The sequence below is a fragment of the Gallus gallus genome, chromosome 10, assembly GCF_016699485.2.
Source record: "Gallus gallus isolate bGalGal1 chromosome 10, bGalGal1.mat.broiler.GRCg7b, whole genome shotgun sequence".
Taxonomy (NCBI): Eukaryota; Metazoa; Chordata; class Aves; order Galliformes; family Phasianidae; genus Gallus; species Gallus gallus.
In genome coordinates this window covers 3,994,262-4,013,023 of record NC_052541.1, presented here as the reverse complement: position 1 = coordinate 4,013,023, position 18,762 = coordinate 3,994,262, and the positions used below count along the sequence as shown (strand labels likewise).

The 18,762-nt window shown below is 35.3% G+C and overlaps 1 protein-coding gene across 11 annotated transcripts in view; it reads right to left on the bottom strand.

Annotated features, from left to right (window-relative positions):
- The window catches only part of HERC1 (HECT and RLD domain containing E3 ubiquitin protein ligase family member 1), a 95,646-nt gene that overhangs the window by 37,784 nt on the left and 39,100 nt on the right, over positions 1–18,762 (bottom strand). For 7 of the 11 annotated variants that reach the window (XM_040706775.2, XM_040706778.2, XM_040706784.2 and 4 more), the window contains exons 22-37: positions 17,040–17,211; positions 14,916–15,222; positions 13,701–13,821; positions 13,374–13,425; positions 11,003–11,068; positions 7,554–7,825; positions 6,729–6,944; positions 6,520–6,640; positions 5,328–5,565; positions 4,174–4,367; positions 2,730–2,885; positions 2,306–2,412; positions 1,962–2,072; positions 1,705–1,881; positions 606–845; positions 315–398 (exon numbers count right to left, since the gene is read on the bottom strand). In XM_040706775.2, coding sequence (XP_040562709.1) covers positions 315–398; positions 606–845; positions 1,705–1,881; positions 1,962–2,072; positions 2,306–2,412; positions 2,730–2,885; positions 4,174–4,367; positions 5,328–5,565; positions 6,520–6,640; positions 6,729–6,944; positions 7,554–7,825; positions 11,003–11,068; positions 13,374–13,425; positions 13,701–13,821; positions 14,916–15,222; positions 17,040–17,211 — 2,634 coding nt within the window. The remainder of the gene's footprint in view (positions 1–314; positions 399–605; positions 846–1,704; positions 1,882–1,961; positions 2,073–2,305; positions 2,413–2,729; positions 2,886–4,173; positions 4,368–5,327; positions 5,566–6,519; positions 6,641–6,728; positions 6,945–7,553; positions 7,826–11,002; positions 11,069–13,373; positions 13,426–13,700; positions 13,822–14,915; positions 15,223–17,039; positions 17,212–18,762) is intronic. The other 4 variants (XM_004943732.5, XM_413753.7, XM_040706779.2 and 1 more) reach the window with 3 other exon arrangements.

Sequence of the window (18,762 nt, the reverse complement as noted above, 5' to 3'; positions counted from 1 at the left end):
AATTCCTAATACTATAATATCTGTGGTTTCTGTGGATTGTGATTTTACATGTAGACCTAATGGTGAGTAAATCAATTCCAAGTAGTTAAACACATTTTATTTTTATGGTAGATTACAGATGTAGGAAAAGCCTAGATAGTGTGCAAATAATGTAGTGCTGTTCATGTCTTAAAACAAGATGAATCAACGCTGACACTCTCAGTACCTGTCAACTGGCAACAATTCTTACTCCCCAGAAAATCCCTTCTACATCCATTGACACAGAGTAGGGAAAGCACAGACTTGAAACCAATGCAGATGAACGTTTTTGTTACCTTTTCTCCTGGATTACTGCTATAGAACATAACACAAGGGTATAATTCTGCTGCATCCACATCTTCAAAAGCTAGTTTTGGCTCCTAGGTAAAATAAATAAACAAAAACAAAACCAGAAACTTAGAACACCTTAATCAGTGAAAACACGACAAAGAAAAAGACATTATTGTCTTAACAATTATACTTAGCTTTATATAAAATAGCTCTATATAAAATATATATGTGAAATTACTATTAAAAAAAGCAAGAGTCAAAAACCAAACCAAGTACAATAAAAAAGAAACAAATACCTCTCCATTTTTACCGAAGGAAATAGTTCTTGCTTCCATATCTAAAACACATGTGATGAAATCTCCTTGGGTAAAGCTGGACAGAGTCAAAGTTTGCTCTCCATTGTGATAAAGGTTACCACTGTAGGCTCTATACAGCCACATATCTGAGGTAGTGCGATGGTTAAAATCATGTACTGGCCAGCGAGAAACACCAACACATGTGCCTTCATTGCCTCGATTCTCCTTTACAATGTAGAACTAAAAGGCAAATAAAAAAGTCAGAATACACATTCTAACAAAACAAAGCAATGAGAATTTGCCTTATACATATTCATTAGGACTTATAACCATATTACTCAAAAGCATTTAATAAAAATAATTAATAAGCTAAAATCATATACTATTTCTAAAAGAATGCCTTGGCGTATAGGGGTAGTCATTAATAAATCATTTAAATTTGATCTCATATTAATGAAAAGAACTGTCTGAAAAAAAATTCAAGATTTTTTTTTCTGACTCAGGAGACATAGAAGTGGCATGTAAGCAATAAATATATTGCTGAAATAAATAAGTGTTACTCCTCACATTCACAGCAAGTGATTTATGTAGATTCAAGTAAAAAAGAAATAGAAGTCTTATGCTTAAAGACAATACTGACTACAACTGCATATTTGTCTGTATTTCTGAACAAACAATTCAGACGATGTAATTAAAGGCTAATCTCATCAGACAGGCTGTGTGTTTTTAAAACAGAACAAATCATTTTTTCAAATATGTCTCCAAAGGAAAAAAAAAAAATCAAGATCTACATAGTTCAGAAAATAACTATTTCAAGACTATCACATCCATTTTTAACTATGGATCTGAGGAACATGTGCCAGCACCTCTACAAACGCTCAAGATGTAATCACAGCCTCCAACCTGTGTACTGAAACATCAGCTGAAAATTTACTCCAAACAGTAGTGCTCAAGACCAGCCACAAATTCTTCTCTTTGGACTGAAAATGCAACTTATGCAAAGATGCTGTCATAACCTAAAAATCATAGCTACTATGTATAAATTACAGTATATTTCTATAACAAGGTAAGAAAAGAAATACACTTTCATTCAACCTACCTTCCACTGGTAACACCCTGAAGTGACTCCGGTTGACGCTAATCCATATCCTTTACCTCCACTTCCATGAGTCAGAATCTGCCCGTTCTCCACTATGCAGCACTGTGCTTTCTCAGGGTCAAAGGACACTTCCTGTATGGGAAGATTTTCATCTTCATCTTCAGACTCTCCTTGCTTCTATCAGAAACAGGACAAAATGTCTGTAATAAATGTAACTTAGTTGCATTCAAACAGAAGAGGAAGTAAACCATAATTACCTGCAGCTTCATTTCTTGTTCTTTCTCCTTTATCTGAATTGCATGCTTAGCTTGAGCTATAGGAGTCTCCCACATGCAGTCAGACAGAAGTGAGAATAATCGTTCAACAACCTGGCATATCAGAAAATAATTCAGATCATTCTAAATCCAAGATGAAGTCAACAAATAGCATTTTATTTTGCTTCGTAGGTATAAATGTCAAAATATTTAGAGCTTCTAGATAAGCAAATATCTACAATGAGCCTCATCTGATTTGGATTCTGAGCAAATCTATGAAGCATTTGCAATTCTAATGAGATTTTCTGAAGAAACAAGTGAAAAAGCTTATAGCAAAATGTAAAGACCTGAGCCATTTGATCATCTTCAACGCCAGATTCACAAGCAGGTAATACAGCTTCTAGTACATGAAGTGCAAGAAGTCTAGTCCTCAAATTTCCAACCAAGGGAACTCCTGAAGATGGAAGAATATATTAATAATCTACAAGTGACTTCTGCATCAGACACGCACCTATGATATGACTTGTATGCCTCCAATGGCAACCCTGCACATAGCAAGAGGGTTGAAACTAGATGATCATTATGGTCCTTTTCAACCCAGGCCATTCCATGATTCTATTACATGATTCAATGCACAATTTTCCTAAGTGTGACTTGTGTACATCTACTGAGGTTGAAGAGCTAAAATCAGTATGTAATACAGGACCCGTTTTCAGACTGCATTACAGAAATGCAAGTATAACCACTAATCACATTTGGAAAAACTCTTACCTGAGCAACACTTCTGAGAAGCAATGTTAAGAAGTACTTCTGTCCACTTTGGAGATGCCATTTTTGACTGAATTGCTTTTGAAGAGACGACTCTACGCAAGAAAACAAGGAAGTCTCCCAAGTGCAGTTCTGCTGCGTGTTGCTTTCGAAGGGCAGCTATAAAGTTAAAAGTTTTCATTTACACCCTTTCTTAAACAGTATCTGCAAATAACATATTGCTAAAATCAAAGTAAAAAAAATATATTAAACAGACACTTGTAGCTGAGTTTTGCGATGTTCTCAGTTTTTGAGAGTAGGGAACTCAGAAAGGATACAGGCTGGACAACTAATACTGCTAGGCTATGCTATATAGACTAGCAAGCACTTGGAAAAAAACAGTGTACCGTGTGATATTTGTGTAGCAATGGAACATGAGTACTTTGGAAAACTAAGATTTATAAACAACAGCACAATAAATCATTGTATATATATTACCAAAAGCGTGGGGTTATAGAGCAACATCTCAGTATTTGCAAGCTCTGTATATTTAATATAAAATAGAGCCAAGCAACTTAAACATAAAAGTAACCATCCAACATCTGTTAGAGACTTAGGCTGCTAAAATATTAGCAGTGTTTGTTATTGGCAACAAATAGATCCAAAAGTAAAAATATAATTATCAGTTATTGCATTTTTATTTATGAGTACACCTGTAGTATAAAACATAGCTATTGCTAACAAAGTATGTTTTTCATTTTCTGAGATTTTGAAGCAAAACACACTACACTCCCTCATGCCTCAATCCACATTCCAAAGGAGCTGCTATCTTCATAAGGGAACATCTGCAGAGCAGAAAGTCTTCTAAGCTAACTTGTTAACGAACTAGTTATGATAAATTCATTATCTTAGGAATTCATCAGCCATTCAACTACTGAGAAGGAAAGACAGCTGTAACCACAACCAGCAGCAAAGATACACCTAAAAATTTATTTGAGTATATCACAATATTTCCACAGAAATGAAAAATGTTCATTAAAGGACTGCAAACCATGTACTGGCTTTTAGGTTTCAGGTCATCTCTTCTGGCAGACTTTTGAATACAACACTCTGCACAATACAGAGCAGATGCAACAACTGCGTGAATCACACCATGTTTATTTGCAGTTCAAAACCCAGAGAAGGGAATTTCTTTGACTACACTTTGAAAAATAATACCAGCAATTAACCCATTTTCAGAGAAAAAGCATTCCTCTTCTAATCACAAACTGAACGGAGTAATTCTTATTCTCCACTTATTCCTACCTTTATATTGATTGATAAATCTAATGAGAGCATAAAATTATTTGATTAAATTTTAACCTAATCTACAGAGTTAAGAATGACCCGATAATAGTCAGTACAGTAGAGTGAGGGCTTCAGCACTTAGTGCTTTAAAACTGTAACAGAAATTATGCAAGATAATCACCTCTAAAGTCTCTCTTTTCATTCTCCCCGTTTGAATCTGCCTTTTTTGATTCTGCTTCATGTTCTTCAACTTCCTCTTCTCCAAATGAAGCCATAAGCATCACACCAGCTTGTGATAACAAGTTCTTTAGCTGACTGCATAATAAATCCAGCAATGACTGTACCACCTTTGGGCTCAATTTGTCAGCATAGGTTCTATAAACACACAATAAAGTAGAAATAAAGAATATTAGAGAGCTGATGAAAAGAACTGTAACAAAGACAACTATAAACTCAGTGCAAGTGAACACAGGGGCTAACACAGCAGTAATTCTAATCCATTCCATTGCATCAGGTTACTTTGCTTCATCCTCCACAACTTTGACAGATTCCTCTTACACGAGCCTTACTTTTAAAGCACTTTAAAACTGTCCATTCTTTAGAGTTGAGGAATATTTTTCCAGTATTTCGAGAGTAAAAAAGCAACTTAGTTCATTAAGTGTAATCCCACTGAAACTTCCAAATATGAAGGACTCTGTCTTTTTTCTTACGTAACAGAATTAGCAGAAAAGCATACTGCTTTGTATGAACACTGATGATGCATATATCCTATACTAAATAATACTCATACTCTAAAAAGACAATACTTTCTCCACTGTTCTTTTTTCCTTTACAGAGTCAAATATTTAAGCACTGACAGATTTTTGAATGTTGTTCCCTTGTCTAGCAGAGACCAGTATTCCCCAGAAAGCTGCCTTGTGCTCTGAGTAGAACCGTTATGTACAGCTCCGGAGAACTCCTACCACATTATTATTGGTATTGCTTTTACACAAATGAATATTACACTGCAACATAAAGCCTCTTCATATTAACTTAACAAGACCTAGATATAAAATCAAACTTCAAAAAGGGGGAATACTGCAAGGCAATACTTAGAGACCATAAAGTCCCAAGCATTCTGATTCAAACTTCTAATCCACAATTTAAAAATATTTAACAGTCTTACATGTATCTTTCATATGAATAATGTAACTATACTTCTTTTCTTTTACTTACATGCTTCTGAACAATACTTACTGCTCTAAAGAAAACTCACACAAAAGAGCAATTACTACTAAAGGGTACTGAAAAGCCAGAAAATTACATTTTCTGAGTAAAGGAGCAATCAATACTTACCCTGTGGTGATAGCAAGGATCTGAAGTAGTCTTGTACTGGCTACTTTCAAAGCTGTGCTGAGCTGAGAAATACCAGTTTTGGGCAGCAACTGAAGTGGTTGTCCTAACATGGTGTCTGTGCCACACAACTGTGATAGCACATTTAGCAAACCAGTAGAAATAGCCAAAGAGACATCAACAGGCTGATAGTGCACGCTTAGAGCAAAGACTGTTACCAACAGAAGACGCTGCTGTGCTTCTAAGATTAAAATATAGTTTTTAATTAGTAATCTGTTTATAGAAAGAATACTAAGACAAACAATAGTAGATCAGTTTTAAGAAAATGTAACAAATTAAATTACTGAGTAATGAGCTGCTGTTAACACATGCTTTGAGGTAGACTTTATTGTGTACCATCACAGCCTCCATACACTCTATGTCAAAGGTGTCCAAAGAAAAACATCCTACAGATCTGGTTCGAGATGTAAAGTTTCTGATACAAAATCTCAAGAGACCAGCCTCTTCTCTCTAAGGTAAGCATAAGCATGTGAATTACTCAATTTGCTGCTTGCACTTCAAGCTGATTCTCAAGAAATTTCTTTCAGTTGCATTTAACTGTAAGTGATACCAGAGAAATAATTCAAGTATGCGTGCCCATTAGGCTCTATGAACAAACCAAACTGTGCAACTCTTTTCTGTACTGAAGCTCTCAATCAGAACAAGTACAAAGGCAAAAAGAGTTTAAGAATTCCAGCTATCCCTTAAGGAAAGAAGTACACAGGAATATCTTGGTAAAGGACAGAAGTGAGGGGTTTCAAAAACATGTAGTATGTCCTGTTCTTTGAGTTTGGGTTTAAAAAAAAATTACAGCTGAATAAAGAATAAAGGTTTGGAGATTCTTATCACTTCTGAAAACTGATGTCTGGAAAACTGAAAAAAATTATTTGAAATGACAAAGAAATGGGAACATTAGTGTGTGGCTTACAGGAATTGGAAGGCTTACAATACTTATAAGCCTTAAACCAAAAAGGGCTGACACTTGAAGAAAGATGACAGAAAAAAGTTAAGAAGATTCTCTCTGTTCAGAGAAGTTGTTAGCCCAATACTGTATCTGTGAATTCTGGCCACTAGTATTGAAGTATGCTTTGTTAAACTTAGAATATGTTGTACTACATACCAGAGGACACATTTTACAAATCTTGCTTTCACTCACCTATGTGATGCTTATTAGCTTGCAGAGCTCTTTCCAAGGTAGCAGATAATTGCTGGTAAATTTTGTGCACAGCCACCTGAATTTCAATCTGAATACTTCTCTTGGCTGCTCTGATACCATCCTGGCTCAAACAAAAAATGCTGTAAGTACTGATAACGCTTTTATCACCTAGTTAGTGAATCAGAAAAAACCCCAATTAAAATACATACCTGGTAGTGATGCAGTCTTACACTCTCTCCTTTGGCACCTGCATGTCCTACAGTGCCCAAACCAAAGCATCCAGCAAGAAACTGTAGTCTAACAGAAGTAAGCAATGAAGATGACTGAAATCCTGGCCCCTGATGACTTCCCATTAATGCCACACTGCCTTTTTCCTCCATCCCTGACAGAAGCACTAAGATTTGATGAAGAGCTTCCAGACGAAGCTAGGAGTAAACACAATCAAAAGATGAAATTAAACAGTAAGCATCCTTAGAAATCAGATCACCTCCAGCCAGGAGCAAGCATGAATCATGCAGCTGTTTTCTAATGGACACTTTCTGATAGTATCCATGTTTCTGAGGAATCACAAGAAAGAAAGTACATTTTCACATTTTCAAGAAAATTTCTTCTTTTCAGCATCCCTTTTAATTTCTGAGTACTCAAGTAATTGGTCTAATCTAGTCAGCACAAATAAGCTACACTGAAAGCTTCATATAAGGGAAGCAATTTACATGCAATTACATAGTCAGTTTAATTTCAAAGCCTACACTATAAGTTCTAACCATATCAATGCTGCATGCAGCACATACAGGATAATTTCCCTGCTCCTCTGAAATTCATGTCTAAGATTTAGAGAACAATATGCAAAGAAAGGTTTAAGTGGATTCTTTATTTCCCATTTTAGAGCTTTATATATAGCTCCCAGTTCCAATTAAGATATTTTAAAAGAAAAACAGGAAAAAATCTCTAAGACAGAATTTGGAAAATATTTTAAAAAATCCATAAAATTCAAATATATGATGAATTAGAAAAGACTTTAAATTGAAACTTACCTCAGCCCTCAACTGCTGCTGCTCCATTGCAATTATTGATGCCTGCGGACTGGTGGACATACTTTCCTCTGGTTCCTTAAATCCTGGAGAGTTTCCTACATCTCCACTTACAAAGCTGACAACATTTTCAATCAAAGTATGAACTCCAAGAGATCGTGAGAGATCAAAATCGGACTCAATAAATGAGTAGGAGGAAGTGTACAACCAATCTCTGCTGTGCTTCAGTCGAGCCCATGAGTCAGTTAAAGGTTCCACTTGACTGTGTATTGCTCCTAAACATATACATAATAAAACCTCATAAATGACAATTCACTAGCTAACACATTTTGACAGTAACTAAAGACTGAACTGCTGTAATTCATACAGGTGGAAAATGGATATCCATGATTAATTATACCATGCATTAAGCAACTTAGAGCAAAACACTTGATTTACATTTACAGCAGCTGCCCTAGAGGAAAGGCTGTATTTCTTTTAATTATGTCAAGCATTATTGCAACAAATTGCCAAGTGAGAGAACAAAAAGACAGAAGCCACTTGAACTGCTCAAGTTAAAGCTGGAACACTGGAAAAAAAAATGCTTTGCAGCTAAATGAGAAAATAGTAAAGAAAAGATCTGCTACAAAATAAATAGTGCACTCTGTATATTTAAGGTCTAATTGTAAAATTAAAGCATATTTATTCTTTGTTTTAATCAAGTCATATGTTCTATAGTTTTGAAAAAGCACAATGTTATTTTTTGAATGAAATATCTGCAGGATTCCTGTGTGCAGAAGGGCAAGTAAACCAAGGAAAAGTCACTGAGAACATCTACTTTTTTTTTCTGATTCTTTGATAAACATGTATATCAAATTACTACAGCACGTATTAAAACTCTACCTTATTCATCTGACAATTTCACAAATTTATTTTTTAAGATTTCGTATTACACCAGCATGTCATTACACTATCAAAAACGTTACCTTCACTAATTAATATACTCCTCCAAATGACTGTTGGTTACCTGCAGCACTGGAACTTATTTATCATCATATATGTGATCTCACCTCCAAACGCCTTTTGCTAGACTGCATCCCCAGCACAAATGAATGCAATGCCAATGAAGTCGTATCTTCACCAGCAATTAACTGTGTATATCAGTTTAAAAATAATATATATATATTTATTACTTATATCAACACATATGTTGGTATTTTATTACTTCTGTAAATGTTGCTAGCTGAGTTGGAGCTAGGTATTACAAGAGATCAGACTCTCATCAAAAAAACTTTCCATCTGCATGGACAGGTAATGTCTTGAGACCTATGTGTAAACCAAAGTACGTCTAAATTGACTTTGAACATCCAGTTTGAATTACCTTTAATAATCTACACACCGTTTTGCAATATTAATGACTCCTGTGCACAGTGTATTTCAGATATTGTTTGGAGAAAGACCATCCATTCACAGTACTCACACAAACCTACATTAGACACTTAAGTTTTTAAAAATCTGTCTTCAAGGTACAAGGTTTGAACATTCTTAAACATATCCATTTTCAGGAAAAAGTCACACAGATTCATGAAACTCATCTGATGAAAGCCTTCTTTACTCAATTAGGATGAGTTTCAACGTTAACAGCTGGATACCTGTGTCAGGACCTCCTACTAAACAGTTTTTACTTGCAGTAGCTCTATGAGCAGCTGCTCACAGAACGATGAATAAACACAGCTTTTTGAACCTAGGACAAAGTTGCTACCAACCACTCTCCATCATTTCTCACAAGGCAAGGCAAAAGGCCATTTTTCTGCACCTGAGCACGACCTTCCCACAATTAATTACAAATCCAAAATACTGTGAAAGTATGCTTTCCCTTTATAAATTAGGGAGTGAATCTCCTATTAGTCGGCAAAAAAAATTAACTGCCATGTCTACAAATTATGACAGTCTTTCCACATCCCATTACCTTTTCTGTATATAGGGTTCATGTGCATTTATACGGCATTCCATATGCCTGCGACTAAGCAGACTGCAATGGCCTCAGAAAGAACCATCACAGTACTTAGGAAAAATATGACCTAAGAGGGTATTTTGCAAACATATGTGCACAAACAATAATACACAGATAGTAAAACATTTATTTTAAACATTACTTCTCAAACTGGAATTTAGTTTACTAATTTCTGCTGATTTACACAACACGGTCATATTCCCTGGCTTCCAAAGAACTACCTGTTTTGTCATGTTTAATATCAGAGAATTTTAAGGAAACTCTCTTACTCTATTTTATAACTTATATTTGGTCACTACATTTAAAACACAAGTGAAGACAAACATCATCTTACATGAATTTTAATACTCACTCCTGTACTTGTTTTGAAGCTGTGTATTAAAAACTAAGTTATATGCTAAAGAGTCAAGTGAGGAACATGAGATATAAAGGACAGCATAAATAGGCACTGAAATACAGTTTTCATCTAAGAGTTTCCTGGCACATGACTTGTGGAACAAGGCCCAGGAAGAGGCAAATTGAAACCTGAGATTCCCTACAGTAAGCATAAGCTTAATTATTACCACATATATAAATGTTGCCTATATATCAACAACTACTTCAAAAGACTCCTTAAGCTCTGCAGTCTTTCCACCACAGTAGAGGTCAAAGCATTCCAGAACATTAGTTTCCCTGTTCTCTACCTGTCCGGTGCTGTGTCATACCACTTTGAAGCAAGCAGAGAATCAAAGGATTTGTAACAAAACAAAAAGCAATTCCAATGCCTTAAACCAAACTTTGGGAGATATCGTCTCACATATTAACTGAACATCAGAAGAAAATTCAGTTTGATAATAAAAGAACTTCTAAAATAAGATCATCCCTTATATATTAATAGACAATTAAACTATCTCATATTTGAGAAAATAAAGGTCTTAGTAAATAATTTCAGTACTAAATGTAAGAACGTTTAAATGTAAAACAATTTTAAACGGTTGGAAATTAGGAGATATGTCCAAGGATTATGAGTCAGAGACTAAATGCAAAACAACTGAAATCGTAACTGAAATTATAAATGCCTAGACAATCACTGCAGTCAAAGTATATGCTTCTACTTCAAAGTATTTAAGGATTAGGAGAAATCTAAAACTTACACTACATTTCTTTCTTGAAGATGTTCAGTATCAACAGAAGATTCAAAGTATGTTTGTATAGTACCTTAGCTAGATTCTGTGCAACATCCGCTACACAGAATTGATTGCAGATTAGGACTTGTATAAGCCTCTACAATCACAGGAATAAAATTGCATGTAAGAGTAATCTTTAAGCTTACAGTAAAAAGAAAACAAAACAAGTTTACTTGTCCTTGAAAGCCAGCTTGTAAAAATGAGTTTTCTACATGAATGTGGCACAGCTGCAATACACACTCCATAAAACATAAAACATGTAGGGAAGCTATAGAGGAAAAAAATAAACATGCCATCAGGTACTTGCTTGAAGCTCTTCTTTTTTCTGGGGCTCAACTGGCCAAAAAGGAGTAAATACACTACACACCACACGAGAATCAGAAGACAAAAGCAGACATTTGAAACAGAAGACAACATATTCATAATATCTCTTCCTCATATTACACTGACTTCAGACTTAAATGATCCCCTTCATCTCAACCAATACCTCAATACATCACACAGTGAAGTTTTAGAAAAAATATATGTACGTATCCATTGTTTTGAATTAGCATAACCTAAGTAATAGACTTTGTAATTTTCTACCATCTTTCCACGGAAAAATAACATTCCCTTTAATACATTTACATACACACATGAGAACATTTACACCCCCTACTCAAACAGACCCTTGAATGTCAAAAATCAATACAAGCGCACTATTTTATTTCAAGTTTATTTGAGTATAATTTAAGTTGCTGGCTTTTTTTCCCTGAGTTACCCAACTGTGTTAATAAAATACTGAAGTACAAACAGGCACAACAGCATTCACTGAATTAAGATGTACATGAAGACTGGAGGACTTGCAAAATGTTTGTGATCACACTCATAAATATGCACTCTGTATTTCTAAGTATTTAATGCAGTACCTTTACTTAGTGCATTAAACACAAAGACAAAATATGGTGCTTTGAGGCATACTGTCTGGATCTGCAGAATTGAAAAAGTTGAATCTAAGCAAGGAGAAAAACAAAACCCAGTGGGCATACATATCTGGGGAAAATCTTCATTATTTCATCACCCCATGTGGAAAAAGTTTTGAAAACAACTTTTTTTGTTTCTACAAGAATGGAAAGTTTAGCAATTCAGAACCAAGTGAGTAACAGCAAGGAACAGGACACCCAAATAGTAGGAATACCACTGGCTTAATTCTGAGCCGATACAGTAAATGGAGAAAGCAACGAGATTAAAGAGTATACGAAGTGGCAAAGATGTTGAGTTAAAAGACAATGCTCTCCTCCAAGACTGAGCTGCAAGACCACAGGAATGACTTAAAAGCAGTTTTTTCTACTACTGGTATTCCATATTGCGATTTATGAATAGGAATAGCTTTTACACCATAAAAATCAGACTGTCACCAATAGTGAGATCTAATTTTTAAGGAAAAGTGATCTGAATTTTGAATGATTATTCGCTGATTTCAATAAAGAGAAATTCTAAAATAAGTCAATCTACTTCAGAGGAAATTACTTTCTTGCCATTCCAAAAAAGAACAACTTACCAAAACTCTACACATGGTGCATTTTTTGCAGGCTTTGCAAGGATTGAATACTCTAGTACCAATCAGTATTGCTGATTGAACTGGGGAAAAGCACAAGGGGTAGGACAGAGAAAGTGCTGCATTCACACACAGCTTTTCTGAGAGGTGAAAAATCTAATGAGTCCATCATTACTTTAGTAACTGACTAAAATCACCATATATTCTAATAACATGAGGGTATCAGAGTTGGTTGATAGCAATGATGCATTCTCTGATAATTGTGTATGCAATTGACTTGCTTCTGGAGGAAAATGAAGGTCATTACTCCCCTATAAGATTTGACTGACCTGAATGTATTTGAGATATGATACAACTGAATCTGCAAAAGTAATCAGTGATTCCCATCAATTTGAACAATTCTCTAGCATTTCAACTAAAAAGTTGTTTCATCTTCCAACTATTTTTTATGGCTTCTTGCTACCTACTTCAACAGATAGGAAGAGGAAATCTTCATGAAAACAGTACATTGGTTGACATTAAATGGGTGTCAATAACATCAAGAGGGCAGAACAGCGCTTTCAGAACTAGTCTTTACAAGCTGTTACAACACGGGTATCCACAGCTCCTGGCACTGTTTGCAGGGTTAAGAGAAATCAGTAGCCAGTACTCTGATATAAAGGACCTCAGAACATGTTGATGAATCTTGAGAATGAAAGAGGTTAGACCTTAGAAATTCTATGATCTTCTTCCAGCTTACCCAATACAATATACCTGGACTTGGGATACTCCATTTAGGAAAAGGAGGCAGTAGGTAACCCATAATAACATGGTGGTGAAAACTTAGGCCTTAAGTTGCTTAAAGTAACAATGGTCACATTTGTTTTGTAGAAATAGAGGCAAGAAAAAGACTGTATGTTTTACTTTATGTTAACTGTAATTTGAGAAGTGTCTCTTGTGTCTACTAACGTGTGATTAATCAATGTTAGCACAACAAGTAAGATAATTATAATGTCATTTAAAATTTTAAACTTCCTGATTGTCATTAATGTACTGCAACTACACAAACACATACTACAACTTCGGACATATTAACATATTTATTCTGATCAATATTCATTAGGTAAATGAGTATCGATAAAACTTACCCCTTTTTCTATGTGATGATGCCAAGTCCAAATCAACGTTTCGTCTTCCACTCTAGAGTAAAAGATTAATAAAAAGCTCATTTCTTGAAGTGGAAATATGTGGTGTGTTTAAAATACATCACTCCCTCATAAAATTAAAAAAAAAATAACAGAACTATAATAATTTCAATTCCTGTTTTACCACCATTAATTGCTCTTAGTGGTGGTTATTAGCAAAGATCCCTATACTGAAACACAAGCCTAAACAAGTGGCAAGTGCGTAAGATATACTACCTACCTACAAAATAAACTGACAATCTCTAAGGCATGTAATACTAGCTTACTTACCAGTGAATAACCTTCCTCATCTGATTCAGGCTGAGATAAATCTGATTCACTTCTTGACTTCATCAGTCTATAGTTTGAGTTTGCATGGATTGAGCGACTCTCTGCAGTAAGACTTTCACTCCTGCATCACATGTACAAACAAAACCACCACACGAAGAAAATGCTTTTATTAGCCAACAGTAAGAGCTGATAGGCAAATTCAGCAAGTACCACAGTTTTATTTCAGAGAAGACTATCATGGAAGATCAGAAGACCACAACTAAAGAGGATTAACTTTGACAATGATGGAGTCACACACTCTTGCTTTAAGGACGAGAATTCCAGAGGCAGAAAGAAGAAAAAGGCACTGAATAGATAAAATGCCCCTCTAAATTCCCTAGCATTATCCTCATTTTAAATTTAAGTGAAGAAAATGCCACAGCAACAGAGTTTCTGCACATCAGAAGTTTAAGCAGACTCAGATGCTCACTACCAGCATCAGCTACCAAGTACTGTATCCAAATTTAACAATTCCTGGGCTATATTCTAACACACACACACACACAAATTTACATGGAGCAAATTTAGAAAAAAGCTGTGTTATCAAGAATATCTTGGGTTACGAAAATCACGTAGTGCTTATACTCTTTGCACTATACATTTTTCCAATTTCATGAAGTATCTGCCTTTGTTGCACTCCCATACATAACAACACAGTGTTGCACGTGCCAAGATGCTAGAAAAACATCTCAAATCAAGCACAAATGACAATTTTTTTTTCATTACACACTTTGATTCTTTTTTGTTTTTAAACATATCCTCCAATGACTTTGGATGCTACACTACTAGAGACTGTTTACAGATAATGAAAACACAAGTACGGTAATAAAAAATAGAAACAAATTATTTTTAGGAAAAATAATTAATTTTTCCAACTACATCAAGTTATCTGTACAGAGGATGATCTAGACTCTATTACTATTCATTGGTAAGATCAACCTTGAAAAAGAAATATGGTCCACACACAAGAGGCTCTTATTAGTGATTTATCAGTGTGGACTAAGAAAATTGAGAAAACATCGCTGACCTCAAAAAAATCCAAGCCAGCACTATAAGCATTGCTCTGGACAGAAATGCTTTTAAAGAATTTCTAAGAATCCACAGAAGAAAACTGATATTATTTCATTAAATGTAAGAACAGAACAGTTAACTATGTCAGCAGTCATCAGACCTCACCTTGTCATTAGTCCAATTCCCTCAGGAGCAGTAGAGGGAGGTTGCTGTAAGTGCCCATCCTCCCTTCGCTTCTGAAAATCCTCAATAACCGGGCTCACTCCCAGGATCAACAAGGCAGATCTGTGGATTACAGAGTTGCATGCAGCAGTATACACATCTTGGCCTTCTGTCAGATCAGTGCTGATTCTTCTTTCCTGCTGAGACTGAGGAGGTTGATCATCAAGTCTAGTCCCTGTCCCAGTGCTCATCCTATCTCGATCCCGACTGCGAGCTACTTCACGGGCTGATAGGAAACATTGAAATATTTCTGTAACATGCAACACAAAAAGAAGGTCTTAACTTCTACGCAAAGTTACATAGAACAAAATATTCATCTACAGCTCAAGCTAAAAAATATCACATTCCAAAAACAACAAACATTTTTCCAGTGGTAAAATAATACAGTAATACAAAGTCATAAGGCATGTCACAGAAACAGATGAAGTATTTACACAGTGCTAATATTAAAAGGAATAATTTGACAGAACACTAAATACTTTTTTACTGTCTTACTGCAACCCAACTGCTACATGGAGAGCATCAGAGACTATTTCATGCTAGCCTTTTAGCAGACATATAAAGTAATGCATCTGTAAAACTGTATTTCAGAGAACAGCACACCTGTAATTCAACACTGAAACAGTACTACCCTTTAATTAGCTTTTTTGTTTTAGTATAATGAAGGCGTCACCAAAATTCACTTGGCTTAACTTTGCTGTTGTTGGAAATGCCAGATTCTTCCACACAAGCTGTGTGAGATACTGCATCATCTCTGTCCAAAGACCTAAAATTCTTCTGATTTAACAATTTTAAAGGTTCAGCTTCCCTTTGGAAAGGTACAGATAAATTTGAACACCTCCTCCATTTATGTTAATAATTAAAAGCAGCAATACATCAAGGACAGAAATTGAACTCTGCATGTAAGGATCAGCTTCCTTTAGGATCTCCAGTAAAAATCATCATCTCACCTCTTCTATGCACATGTAACATGAATGTCAGCTTTAGATTCTTAAATCATATAGTGCATATTCCCTTCAAATATACAGTATGCTTTCAGGAAAGTCTACTGCACTGATGGTATGATGACCCCTAATATGGAAGCTAAAAGTGTAACATACATTTTGGTACACAAGAGCCCAAATAATATGGGAATCCTAATGGTGAATGGAAGCACTGCCAACAAAATAGGTGACAGCTAAGGCTGAGAAGATGCAAACATTCAAGCAGTAATGAGAGAAACAGTAGTTGGAAAAGAAAATAAAGTATATATTTATGGAAAATATTGAAAGTCAATTTTGTTTTTTAAGTTTTATATACATTCTACATTAGTTCTCCAAGGCTAACGTAATGTTCATCTTCGAGAATAATAGGGTAACAGCAGAACAAACAACTGAGCGTGGCTGAATGTTGCTTCGCTAAAATTTGAAGAATTAATTACCCCATTGACTCTGTCAAGCCCAAGTCTATCAAACAATAATTAGTGAAGTTCACCTTTTTCAGGCAGTTTTTTTAAGGATTGAACTTTTTTTTTTTTTTTAGAAAAACCATGAGAAAGTATTGCAAATAGCGCTACAGGTAATAAATTTTGATTAAAACCTCAATATTTTTAATAAAGTATTCACAGATATAAATGAATTCTAACCCACTCAGCCCACTGTTCTGAACAGCAATCCTGTTTCCGAATTTAAGAACACTGCCCTTCAAAGTTTCTGACATACACAATTAACACATGCAAGTGCAGCAATAAGTCCCATATACACCAATATAAACTCAGAGATTGGTTGAACAGAAATTTAGAGAAAACATTATGAAGTCTGTTACTGTTGTATGCAGTTTATACCAGAAGTGTTAACATAGATGACAGATGAATAAAGGCCATCTGTTTGCTAAGAATTCACATTCTCTTGTATTAAAAGAATTTTCTGATCCAGTGAAAGCACTGTATCATCCTATAAAAACTTTTAACAATGTTGATACAGAAAAATCTATCACAACCTTTTTAATCTTTCTCCCATTCTACTTTTGAGAGAAAAACAAACTGACTTTCCACAGCACATTACACTGTTGACCCACACAAGTACTTACTACCAGCTGTCATAACTTCATGTTCTCTTTCCTCTTCTTCATCTTCCTGTTCTATGTGTCCTTCTTCTCTGTCCCGCTCTGCCTGCTCCTCCATTTCTGCTTCCTCATCAATTGTACGAGTAAAAGAATGCTCTTGAGTATCCACATCAGCTGATTCTTGGTTATCCAGCATCTTGATAAAAAAAAAATAGAAATCTACAGTGAAATAATTCTCATCAAAATAAAAGCTGAAGGTAAAAGGACATAAGCATTTAAGAATTTTTTCCCATCTAAAAGATATTTGTAATACCATATGAAATAAAACAGAGAGCTGTTTACATTCAAAGCTTTAAATTCCTAAGTTGGGAAATTTAAATTTCCTTAACTTTTACTCAAATAAACACATAAAAGAGACAAGCATCTCAGCAGGAACTGCTTTGGAATACTTTCCTACAAAAGCCCTAAGAGATAACTGATGATATAAGTGCTGACTTATTACTTGATACATAGTTTTCCACTGTGGAAAACAAATTCAGACAATCTGAAAGCAGTGAAGTTTGAAGTATAGAAAATATAATTACATTAGAACTTTTAGAACATTTCAGAAGGCAATTCAGCCCACAAATCTTGGGCCACATGCATCCTTACCAGCATAACTCATCTGCCCTCTCACAGCAGTTTCCCTTTCCTGAAGAACAGGAGATCGTGATAGCAGCAGACCATCTCACCATTTTTCTGGGGTGTTACTTGCTTCTGACACTCACAATTATGTGCATATCACACAAATGCAGAACAGCTATTTTTCCCAGAAGTATTAAATCTGACATATCCCCAACACCACCGACCTACTGCATACATTTAGATTTACCGTACTGCATTTACACAGTGTGAGTATTTCTAGGAGGAATGGAACTTACCACGCATGCACAATAAGTACCTTACTGTAAGTAAGCACACACAACAGCTGCAACACAAACTTGAAGCAGCAGATTTATTACATGTGTACAAAATGCTTAGTAAGCCAGAGAACCACCAAATTTAATGTATATGTACAGTCCTGTGTATGACTATGCCTACAGCTCTTTAAAGTGTTAAATTTATTGCACGTGTAGGACCTCTCCCATGAGAAAAGGGACAAAGACACACATCCTTCTCAGAATTAAACAAAGGAAAGAGATCTACATTATTTTTAAAAGCAACACTAGCTATTTTCAAAACAGCTAAAAAGTCTCAAAATCCAGATGTCACATGAAGAGTTTCCTTTATCAAAACCATCCAATTTTTAGACTGTATAAACAGCAATTCCTAACAAAGAAATCTAAACCTAGTTTAAGGACTATCCTGTAATGAATGCTTAATAGTCCCCAACCCTAAGTAATTCAAAGAACACCCCAGCATCAGTTCTCATTTAGTACAGCATAGTGATTCAGAAGTAGCATTAAGGTATCATTCAGTCTAAGAAGAGAATCTAATCAGGAGGGGAAGTTAAAATGCAGGGCAGGGGAAGAAAGGGATGGAGATCAAAAACTCGTTGAATTCAGTGTTCTGGAATGGCAACCAAACTCCACTGTGGTTAACAAAGCTAATCAACCTAAATCTACATCCAAGTTGTACAACTCTGACGTACAGCCACATACTGTTGTATATTTGCATATTTGTATATTGCTACATATACTGATAAAACCAGGCTTCAGGCTGTGCTCTCTTCAAATACTGCAAATCATTTTTTCTAGTGATTTAACAG